We start from the raw sequence: 11,107 nt of genomic DNA on the forward strand, positions 1-11,107 counted from the left end.
TCGAGCAATACTGAGGCACGGAGAAATGCACAGAACAGTTGCTGTATAGACTGCAAACATTAGGGATTGTACAAAAAGTATCCAAATGAATTCATCCATTTTACATCCACAGCAGAATCTGACATGTGTGAAGGAGACGAGATTCAGGAAGCCTCTCATTCCACAGCAGAATCTGACATGTGTGAAGGAGATGGGATTCAGGAAAAATTTCAGCTAAGTAAAGGAAGCAGCCATGTTTTCCATATTGCACATCTCCCCGGGGTCCCCTTCGTGCACCTGAGTTCCCCAGGGAGTGTGTTTGTGGCATAATGGCAACAATAAGGACAAAGCTATCACCATGGAGTGACCAGTTCTGCTCCAGAAACCAGACATGCTTCACGTATGTTGCTGTATGACGAGTGCCCCGTGTTACAAATGAGGAGATGAGGCTGAGATAAGTAGCTTGCCAAGAGTCACACCAGAAATGCAGAGTCGGTTTTTAAAGGATAGTTGTGTAATTGTGAGGGATTGAAAGACACAGGGCATGCAGAAAGTACTTTGTGAAATGAATCTGCCAACATGATAGAAAATAATCTACAGAGATAGAGCATAATTCCATCAATGTAAACACTAACAGAGCAGTCTCTCCTAGATATCTTAATTATTCTTAGCTAATTGTATTATTTTTACAGGTGCTCAGCATATTCCATGTAATTATTTCTTGAAAGAAAAAGACACACCATATCACATTATGGTTCGATGAATATATGAAACCTGGAGAAAAACAGAAGTATTTTTAAAAGATCGTTGTTGGAGGAAGGAAAAGAATCCCAGTGCTTGTCTGGGTTTATCTTTTCCCTACTAGGTAAATTCTTAGCCATATGAATATAGGTCTAGTACATAATTTCATTTTTATGAGACGGAATAAAAAAAAATCATATTGAGATACAGGTTTTGGGGTTAATCTCCAGAAGGAAAATATTAGTATAGTCACTTAATTGTTTTGAAATAACTTTGGAAACTGACTTGAATGTGTCTTAAACAGCTCTGTCTTCTTTCCTTCTAGTGACTTCATTCATTAAAAGATAAATGAATATTATGTTTATAACTGCATCCACTTACCTTTCCTTATTGGAGGAAAGAGAATCTCTTGGTCAACACCTCCTTTATTGTTCTCGTGTTTGACGATGCACTGGTGTTCTTTATTCAGGGAACTTCCGCTCACAGTCAGCCAGCTCAATTTCATGTACGTGTTATCAGTCATCACAGTTTTTCCCTGCTGGGACTCTAGAATTCTGCTGCCATTCTTTTCTTTCCACTGTACATAAATCACATCGGGGAAAAATTTCTCAAGAAGACAAAGATACGTTCCAGCGTCATGGAGGTTTGTCTCAGCAACTGAAGGAAGAAACGTCGTGGGCTTGGGGGAGATGTCCGTGTAAAAGGTTTTGTCTGTAGGGAAAATGGAATGTCAGTGAACAAGAAGGAGAAACACAGACACTAAGTGGTTTGGTACAGCCTACTGCATGGTGGTGGGTAGGAAAGCTACCATTGAATGAGCTCCTACCCAGGGTTTTCGTCCACCATACATCGCAAGACACTCATTACTGTCAAGAGATTTGAAGGTTAAGAAACTTACCCAAAGTCACAGCTAAGAAGTGGCAGAGACTGGCTTAAAACCTGGTCTTTGTGGACTCTCCACATGTTAAGATGGTATATGACTTTAAACTGCTTCAAACTAAGGCTTCCAACATTCATGAACACATTTTTAAAAATATCTTCTCTTTTACCACGGTGGAGTGAGTATGCACCCAAGGTGAATGGTAGGGAAGGGGATGGGAGTCAGGTACCTTTAATGATCTCTCCATAGATGATCTCTTCTTGAATGCTCCTTTTACATTTTGTGAGTTTTAAACTTATGTGGCCTTTGACATCAACTTTATTTGTATCATGATTATCTTTCAGTGCCAGAAGTTGCCTTCCCTCACAAATAAGAGTGACAGAGAGAGAAACTACCCCAACAGTGGGGTCTGGACACAATGCTACAAATGTTTTTCCTCCAGTTCTCCATCCCATGAGGATCCTGGGCATGCACACACAGGCTCAGTGTAATTTTCAAGCCTCCAGAGCTGAGACTCAAACCCTGGTGGCCATGCGGAATCCAGCTTTGTTGGTTCCACCCAACCACATTTATGTTCCCTTAAGCCAAATAATTCACCCTCTCGTGTTTTACAACTCTGGATCATCGCCCTTCATTTAACTAATATTGGGATGTAACATATTTATCTTATTTCTCATATAAATACATGTCAAAGGGGAGTTTAAGTTATTTTTAAACAATATATACGCATTTGTTTCAATGGGAATCTAATCACTTGTCTTGATGGAAATCTACCTAGGCTCTATCAAGTCGAGTTTGTAGTTTCAAATGTGAATTACGGCCAGTTCTGAAGTTTAAGAAGTTCTTCCAGTTCATTCCTTACCTTCTATATCTATAACTCCACATCTGGATCAGTTCATTCCTTACCTTCTATATCTATAACTCCACATCTGGATCAGTTCATTCCTTACCTTCTATATCTATAACTCCACATCTGGATCATTTTTGGATGGGGCAGTATTTTAAAGATCCAGTTGCAAATGATTTACAATTCCTTACCTTCTATATCTATAACTCCACATCTGAATCATTTTTGGATGGGGCAGTATTTTAAAGATGCAGTTGCAAATGATTTACAACACTTTGCATTTAGAAATAAAATAGCAGTATTTTCAAAATTATATTGATAGTCTATTATTTTCAGAAATGTTTATGATAATCTTATCAAGAAGTATACTTACAAATTTGTGTTTGTTTTAGAAAATATTCATCAAAAGCATATTTTATTTCATAATTTCATTTGCCATTTAATCATTCATTTTACTTTCAGTGGTTCCCCCAGATTTATATCTATCCTATATGTTACTGAAGTTTTTGGAAACACCGCTATTTTCTTTATTTTTGCTTGCTATGATAGGTGTATATGTAATTAGTATAAGGCTAAAAGTTATTATGAGAATTTCTTGCAGATGTAATGTCAAAGTATAAAACATCATATATTTTCAAAGTCATATCACTTAAGTGCAGAAAGTTAATTGACTATAAACTTACTTGTGTTAACCTAATGATTGACGTGATAATTTCCCAATGCAATTTAAAGATGAAACTCAAATGCTTCATTAGTAATCTTTGGGGGCTAGTTCATTAACAATTCAACAGACAATTTTTTGAGGCAAGAAAAAAATTATTTCTCATTTTAGAAGAAAAAGGAAAATAATTCTTCAGAATTCTGCCTATGTGGCAGAGCTCCTAATTTTTATACAAATTATTTAGTAAATAATTCTGAGTTTTGAAAAATCATGATATCAATAAATTACATGGTCAGGAAAGTCATGACATATTTTTCTATGCAAAAATGTATCATGTCTTTCCTGACAACACAATAGTTAGGTAATAATTTCCTTATTCTAATTTCGTATATCTTTCTTTTAGTATAAATAGTACACTACTTATAATAATAAGACAATTTTATATATCTTTAACCAAATATTTTGTGTTTAATTTTAGAATCATGTTATTATAAACAAAATTAGCTTTTAATTTTACATTATACTTACATAATTTTCGTCTCTTGTCAGTGTAATAAAGAATTTCATTTTTATCTTAGGACCTTTTGTTTCTCAACAGGAACATTTCTGATTCATTATATTAAGAAACAGAAGGTCAAAATGCTGAACCTGGACAATGACTGTAGAATACCACAACATTTATTACCGCTTTCCCTTTTATTTAAATTTTTTTTTTTGGAGAGGTTTTTGGTATAGGGTGCTTACGCTCGCCAGACAGACAGAGAGAGACAGAGAGACAGAAAGCAAGAAATCACCCTCCAGGGGAGATGGCCATGCTGCAATCCCTTCTCCTCCATTCTCCTCTTGGGATCTTGGGCATGCATGCACACGCGCCCGGCGTGAGTTTTAAGCCACAGGGTCTGGGATGCGAACCACAGTCAACTACATGGGAGTCCAGCGACATAGCCATTACGCTAACTGCTGGTCCCTTTAAATAAACTTTTTACAGTTTCATTCTTTTCAGAATAAAACTAGTCTTAACTATCTATAACCTACTCAGTGTGGTAGCTAACTTGGCATTAAACAGCCCACTAATTATATGTGGCTAGTACCCATATCACAGATCATTGCATGGCATGTTATTTTCATTGAACATTATTTTTAAATGTACATAAAAGATCTTTTTGTGATCAAAATAATTTTCGTGATGCCTAGAATGGCAACTAGACTGAAAATAAATACATCTATTCATTTTGATATGCTAAAGTGCAACTCAAATAATACCTTCGAGTTAAATGGCCTTCCCTGCTTATAGCAAAATTCAGCAGTGTGGAGAGAAAGAGGGCAGCAGGGAAGGAAAGAGGCAATGCTGCCAGGCTGACCCGACCACCACAGACCCCTGCTCTGCTTGCGGTGAGGAGGAGGGGCTGCTCCAGCATGCGCTGTGTGTGGCACACGGATTGCACAACTAGCTTACATGCCACCTGTCTGGCTCAGCCCCAGCCACATGGGGCAGAGACGTTTTGGTAATCAGGAGCCAAACACCTCAAGACAGTAAGGTATTGGAGAAATTCTCTCTCCGCAAACCTCTCAGCAGGAGAAGAGAAACTGTCCTGTGAAAGTCTGAACCCCAAATGGCCACTGTGGATTCCACTGTCACCTACAGTAGAAGAGGCGACAGACACAACACTAGCTCACACCATAGGAAAGTGCGTGAGCACACAGCTGCAGGGACATACCCCAGAGAAGTAGAAAGGAATATATTATCAGATGACTAAAAGTCAGAGTCCCAAAAATAAGACAAAGCCAGGAAATACCTCACCGAAAAGGATGTAAGTCCTCACCAAAAATGATTAAAACGAGAGATCTCAGAAACATCAAGAAGAATACAGAATATTCATTAAAACCAAACTCAGTGAGTTGTAAGAGAAACCAGATAGCCAATTCCAGGAGATGAGAAAATGAAGAGAAACTCCACGAGGAGATAGATACTCTGAAAAAGAATCAACAGAACTTCTGGAGATAAAGAATGTAATGAAGGAAATCAAAATTTCCCTTGAAAATATTAAAATTTTCATTTAATTCTTAAATTTGTTCATACCTACCCCTACCCTTTTTCTCCCCTGACTTTACAAAAGTGTTAAGCATGACAGTTACAACTACTGCGTTATCCAGGAAACCACAGATATGACTGGAAAATGAGAGTACCTGTGGTCTTCCAAGAACTCAGAGTGGGTGAGTTTTTCTATCTCTTTCTAAGGAATTATTATTATCTCTAACTGGACCAACAATTGATGCCACAGATATTTTCAGATTATAAACTCTTAGCTCCCACAATCCTCTACATGGAAATGATAAATTATTTTTCATTGGCTGTGTTATGATTATCTTTGCTTTCAAAAATCTATCCTTGTTAATTTATTAGACTTTTTTAATAGCTAGCTTGTTTTTCTTCAGAACTGTATTTCATAATAAAGAATATAATTGACAGTTTTATACAGACTTCCAAAATAACCAGTAGAACGAATTTCAGATGTGCACCATATAATGTAATGTTGTATGTTGAAGGAGGAGAACATGTTTAAACCCTTGATTTATTTATTACTCACTGTATACATGCTTTAAAAATAGCCATATCCTACAAAGATATGTAATGGTAATAGGTAAATCCAAAATAACAATAAAATAAATGTTAAATGAAGATTCAGCAGTATGAATTCTACATCTCTTTACCAAGAAAGAACTATATTTCACTCAAAGTATGGTATTTCAAATCTGCATGGTATTATTGATTTGTATTCTCTATATTTCTTGTCATTTCTCTTCTATCAAATAAATATTTGAATTTCATTTTTTGATAAGTATTTCAGATTTATGAGAAGTTTCAAACTATTTAATTGAGTTTGTATCTCAGCATTTTCTATATGAATTTAAGGGTTTTTTTTCTAATGAACAGAAGCATGAACCTTAAACTTACTAACCATAAAGTCTAGGATCGATAAATCTCAATGTCAGAGATAATTGCTATTAAGGTAAAGAATCAAGGTTTAAAGTATATAGGACAACAAAAAAATAAAACCAAGCACATCACAATGACATTTTTCTCATCAAGTGATGGAAAAGACTGAGAGAAAACTACCTGAAAATTCAATGTTGTGGTGTGTGAGTAAATGTTAAAGTAACGTTCCGTTTGAGCAGATGAAGTACAGCTGAACCCTCTGGGCGACTCCACTCTATAGGTGCTACTGGCTGCAGACAACTCTCTACAGTAGCTACAACGCCCCTTGCAAATCAGTTGGGGAGAGAGAGGCATTTATGCCAAGACCAATATTTTGTTCACACTGTCTTATTCAGTTCTCATACGACCCTGATGGGTATTTACTGCTGCCCTGCTTTATGACTTGGGAAACTGAAGCTGGAGAACAATCACTCAAGTTCACATGGACAGTAGAGGGTGAAACCAGAGCTCCAGGTCTGCCCGAAACCAGCGCCAAGGTGCTTTCACAAGACCCTTGGACCATTAGTAAAGAAAACATGTCTGCCCTATTGAGTCATCACAGCAGTGACCTGTAATAATAAACTAATATACTCTGTTCTGGGCTGAACACTTTGCTTAGATTACTGTATGCATTGTGTAAGAGCAATGAAGCCTCCATGCAGACAGAGCCAAACCCTGTAACAATATCCACACAATGTGCTTTTTTAGTATAAGTATTTGTTTTCAAATCTCCTAAGAATTCCCCATCAAACCTCCACCACATTCCTCTTTTTTGTGAACAGTCTAGCGTTCCAAATTTGTTGTTTCTCACCTTCTCTCTTTATCTTTGAAATATTACATTCTTCTCATACCCACCTGTGACAACAAGTTTTGTTCCTCTACTGAAGTCTTTCATAGAAGAATCCCACAGTGACTTAAGCCATATCAAAAACCTTAGACTAATCTAGTTTCTCTGACCTCTTCAAATTCTAACTAGGAAGGAAGATCATCTGAGATTTGTAAGAGACCAGGATTCCAGTCCTGGTCCATTTTGATCAAAACAAGTTCTGTGCTTGGGCAAATCAAGTAACTCAAAAAGGTTTTGGTGTTCTAGTTATCTAAAAAAATAATGATGTTAGGCTAACTGCTGGTCCCTTTAAATAAACTTTTTACAGTTTCATTCTTTTCAGAATAAAACTAGTCTTAACTATCTATAACCTACTCAGTGTGGTAGCTAACTTGGCATTAAACAGCCCACTAATTATATGTGGCTAGTACCCATATCACAGATCATTGCATGGCATGTTATTTTCATTGAACATTATTTTTAAATGTACATAAAAGATCTTTTTGTGATCAAAATAATTTTCGTGATGCCTAGAATGGCAACTAGACTGAAAATAAATACATCTATTCATTTTGATATGCTAAAGTGCAACTCAAATAATACCTTCGAGTTAAATGGCCTTCCCTGCTTATAGCAAAATTCAGCAGTGTGGAGAGAAAGAGGGCAGCAGGGAAGGAAAGAGGCAATGCTGCCAGGCTGACCCGACCACCACAGACCCCTGCTCTGCTTGCGGTGAGGAGGAGGGGCTGCTCCAGCATGCGCTGTGTGTGGCACACGGATTGCACAACTAGCTTACATGCCACCTGTCTGGCTCAGCCCCAGCCACATGGGGCAGAGACGTTTTGGTAATCAGGAGCCAAACACCTCAAGACAGTAAGGTATTGGAGAAATTCTCTCTCCGCAAACCTCTCAGCAGGAGAAGAGAAACTGTCCTGTGAAAGTCTGAACCCCAAATGGCCACTGTGGATTCCACTGTCACCTACAGTAGAAGAGGCGACAGACACAACACTAGCTCACACCATAGGAAAGTGCGTGAGCACACAGCTGCAGGGACATACCCCAGAGAAGTAGAAAGGAATATATTATCAGATGACTAAAAGTCAGAGTCCCAAAAATAAGACAAAGCCAGGAAATACCTCACCGAAAAGGATGTAAGTCCTCACCAAAAATGATTAAAACGAGAGATCTCAGAAACATCAAGAAGAATACAGAATATTCATTAAAACCAAACTCAGTGAGTTGTAAGAGAAACCAGATAGCCAATTCCAGGAGATGAGAAAATGAAGAGAAACTCCACGAGGAGATAGATACTCTGAAAAAGAATCAACAGAACTTCTGGAGATAAAGAATGTAATGAAGGAAATCAAAATTTCCCTTGAAAATATTAAAATTTTCATTTAATTCTTAAATTTGTTCATACCTACCCCTACCCTTTTTCTCCCCTGACTTTACAAAAGTGTTAAGCATGACAGTTACAACTACTGCGTTATCCAGGAAACCACAGATATGACTGGAAAATGAGAGTACCTGTGGTCTTCCAAGAACTCAGAGTGGGTGAGTTTTTCTATCTCTTTCTAAGGAATTATTATTATCTCTAACTGGACCAACAATTGATGCCACAGATATTTTCAGATTATAAACTCTTAGCTCCCACAATCCTCTACATGGAAATGATAAATTATTTTTCATTGGCTGTGTTATGATTATCTTTGCTTTCAAAAATCTATCCTTGTTAATTTATTAGACTTTTTTAATAGCTAGCTTGTTTTTCTTCAGAACTGTATTTCATAATAAAGAATATAATTGACAGTTTTATACAGACTTCCAAAATAACCAGTAGAACGAATTTCAGATGTGCACCATATAATGTAATGTTGTATGTTGAAGGAGGAGAACATGTTTAAACCCTTGATTTATTTATTACTCACTGTATACATGCTTTAAAAATAGCCATATCCTACAAAGATATGTAATGGTAATAGGTAAATCCAAAATAACAATAAAATAAATGTTAAATGAAGATTCAGCAGTATGAATTCTACATCTCTTTACCAAGAAAGAACTATATTTCACTCAAAGTATGGTATTTCAAATCTGCATGGTATTATTGATTTGTATTCTCTATATTTCTTGTCATTTCTCTTCTATCAAATAAATATTTGAATTTCATTTTTTGATAAGTATTTCAGATTTATGAGAAGTTTCAAACTATTTAATTGAGTTTGTATCTCAGCATTTTCTATATGAATTTAAGGGTTTTTTTTCTAATGAACAGAAGCATGAACCTTAAACTTACTAACCATAAAGTCTAGGATCGATAAATCTCAATGTCAGAGATAATTGCTATTAAGGTAAAGAATCAAGGTTTAAAGTATATAGGACAACAAAAAAATAAAACCAAGCACATCACAATGACATTTTTCTCATCAAGTGATGGAAAAGACTGAGAGAAAACTACCTGAAAATTCAATGTTGTGGTGTGTGAGTAAATGTTAAAGTAACGTTCCGTTTGAGCAGATGAAGTACAGCTGAACCCTCTGGGCGACTCCACTCTATAGGTGCTACTGGCTGCCGACAACTCTCTACAGTAGCTACAACGCCCCTTGCAAATCAGTTGGGGAGAGAGAGGCATTTATGCCAAGACCAATATTTTGTTCACACTGTCTTATTCAGTTCTCATACGACCCTGATGGGTATTTACTGCTGCCCTGCTTTATGACTTGGGAAACTGAAGCTGGAGAACAATCACTCAAGTTCACATGGACAGTAGAGGGTGAAACCAGAGCTCCAGGTCTGCCCGAAACCAGCGCCAAGGTGCTTTACCATTAGTAAAGAAAACATGTCTGCCCTATTGAGTCATCACAGCAGTGACCTGTAATAATAAACTAATATACTCTGTTCTGGGCTGAACACTTTGCTTAGATTACTGTATGCATTGTGTAAGAGCAATGAAGCCTCCATGCAGACAGAGCCAAACCCTGTAACAATATCCACACAATGTGCTTTTTTAGTATAAGTATTTGTTTTCAAATCTCCTAAGAATTCCCCATCAAACCTCCACCACATTCCTCTTTTTTGTGAACAGTCTAGCGTTCCAAATTTGTTGTTTCTCACCTTCTCTCTTTATCTTTGAAATATTACATTCTTCTCATACCCACCTGTGACAACAAGTTTTGTTCCTCTACTGAAGTCTTTCATAGAAGAATCCCACAGTGACTTAAGCCATATCAAAAACCTTAGACTAATCTAGTTTCTCTGACCTCTTCAAATTCTAACTAGGAAGGAAGATCATCTGAGATTTGTAAGAGACCAGGATTCCAGTCCTGGTCCATTTTGATCAAAACAAGTTCTGTGCTTGGGCAAATCAAGTAACTCAAAAAGGTTTTGGTGTTCTAGTTATCTAAAAAAATAATGATGTTAGAGTAAATGAATGTAACATCACTGCCAGCACTGGGATGAGACCAAAATGAAACAAGCTAGGAAAAAAAACATTCAATTTCAAGTGAAATGGAAAAAATATATGAGATTTTAATTGTCATCACCATCTTTGTTATTATTAGTATTTGTTTGCTATACTTATGTGCTCCAACAAGAAATTTGAATGTTATGCTTTCTCCTTAAGAATAGAAATGCAGCTGGAACAAGCAGTTAGTGTAATGGCTATGTCACTGGACTTCCACATAGTCCACCACGGTTCAAGTCTCGGACCTGGTGGCTTAAACTCACGCCGGGTACGTGTGCGTGCAAGCCCAAGATCCCGAGAGGAGAATGGAGGAGAAGGGATTGCAGCGTGGCCATCCCCCCGGAGGGTGATTTCTTACTTTCTTTCTCTCTGTCTCTCTCTGGCGAGTACACCCACCCTATAGCAAAAACCTCTCAAAAAAAAAAAAAAAAGGAAAAAAAAATATAAATGCAGCATTAGGCCCAGAAATGCAATTAGACCTAGGTCAGTTAAGCAGGAAGACTCATGTCTCAATTCCTCCATTTGGATTTGATTTTACATTAATATGCCTAGAATTTCAAAATCATCATAGGAGAAAGCTTGTCCTTCACATATCCAATCAATAGATAATCATTTCTCTTATCTGATTGGCAGCATTTCAGGTGTTAAGAATATCAAATGAAATCTTGGCTAAAGTCTAAAAAACGCAGTCAGTATATGGGAATATTTTCCAAAAAATGCGAAAGTGTTGTCC

General features: G+C 37.0%; 1 gene segment (V, D, J or C); it reads right to left on the reverse strand.

Annotated features, from left to right (window-relative positions):
• Window positions 1–6,985, reverse strand: part of LOC102469936 (T cell receptor gamma constant 1-like) — a 10,386-nt gene extending 3,401 nt beyond the window's left edge. Inside the window, 2 exon segments of the C gene segment in view lie at window positions 1,102–1,431; window positions 6,941–6,985. Coding sequence covers window positions 1,102–1,431; window positions 6,941–6,980 — 370 coding nt within the window.
• Window positions 6,986–11,107: the final 4,122 nt, after the last annotated feature.

This window comes from Tupaia chinensis, unplaced genomic scaffold, assembly GCF_000334495.1.
Source record: "Tupaia chinensis unplaced genomic scaffold, TupChi_1.0 Scaffold000088_1, whole genome shotgun sequence".
NCBI classification, from domain to species: Eukaryota; Metazoa; Chordata; class Mammalia; order Scandentia; family Tupaiidae; genus Tupaia; species Tupaia belangeri.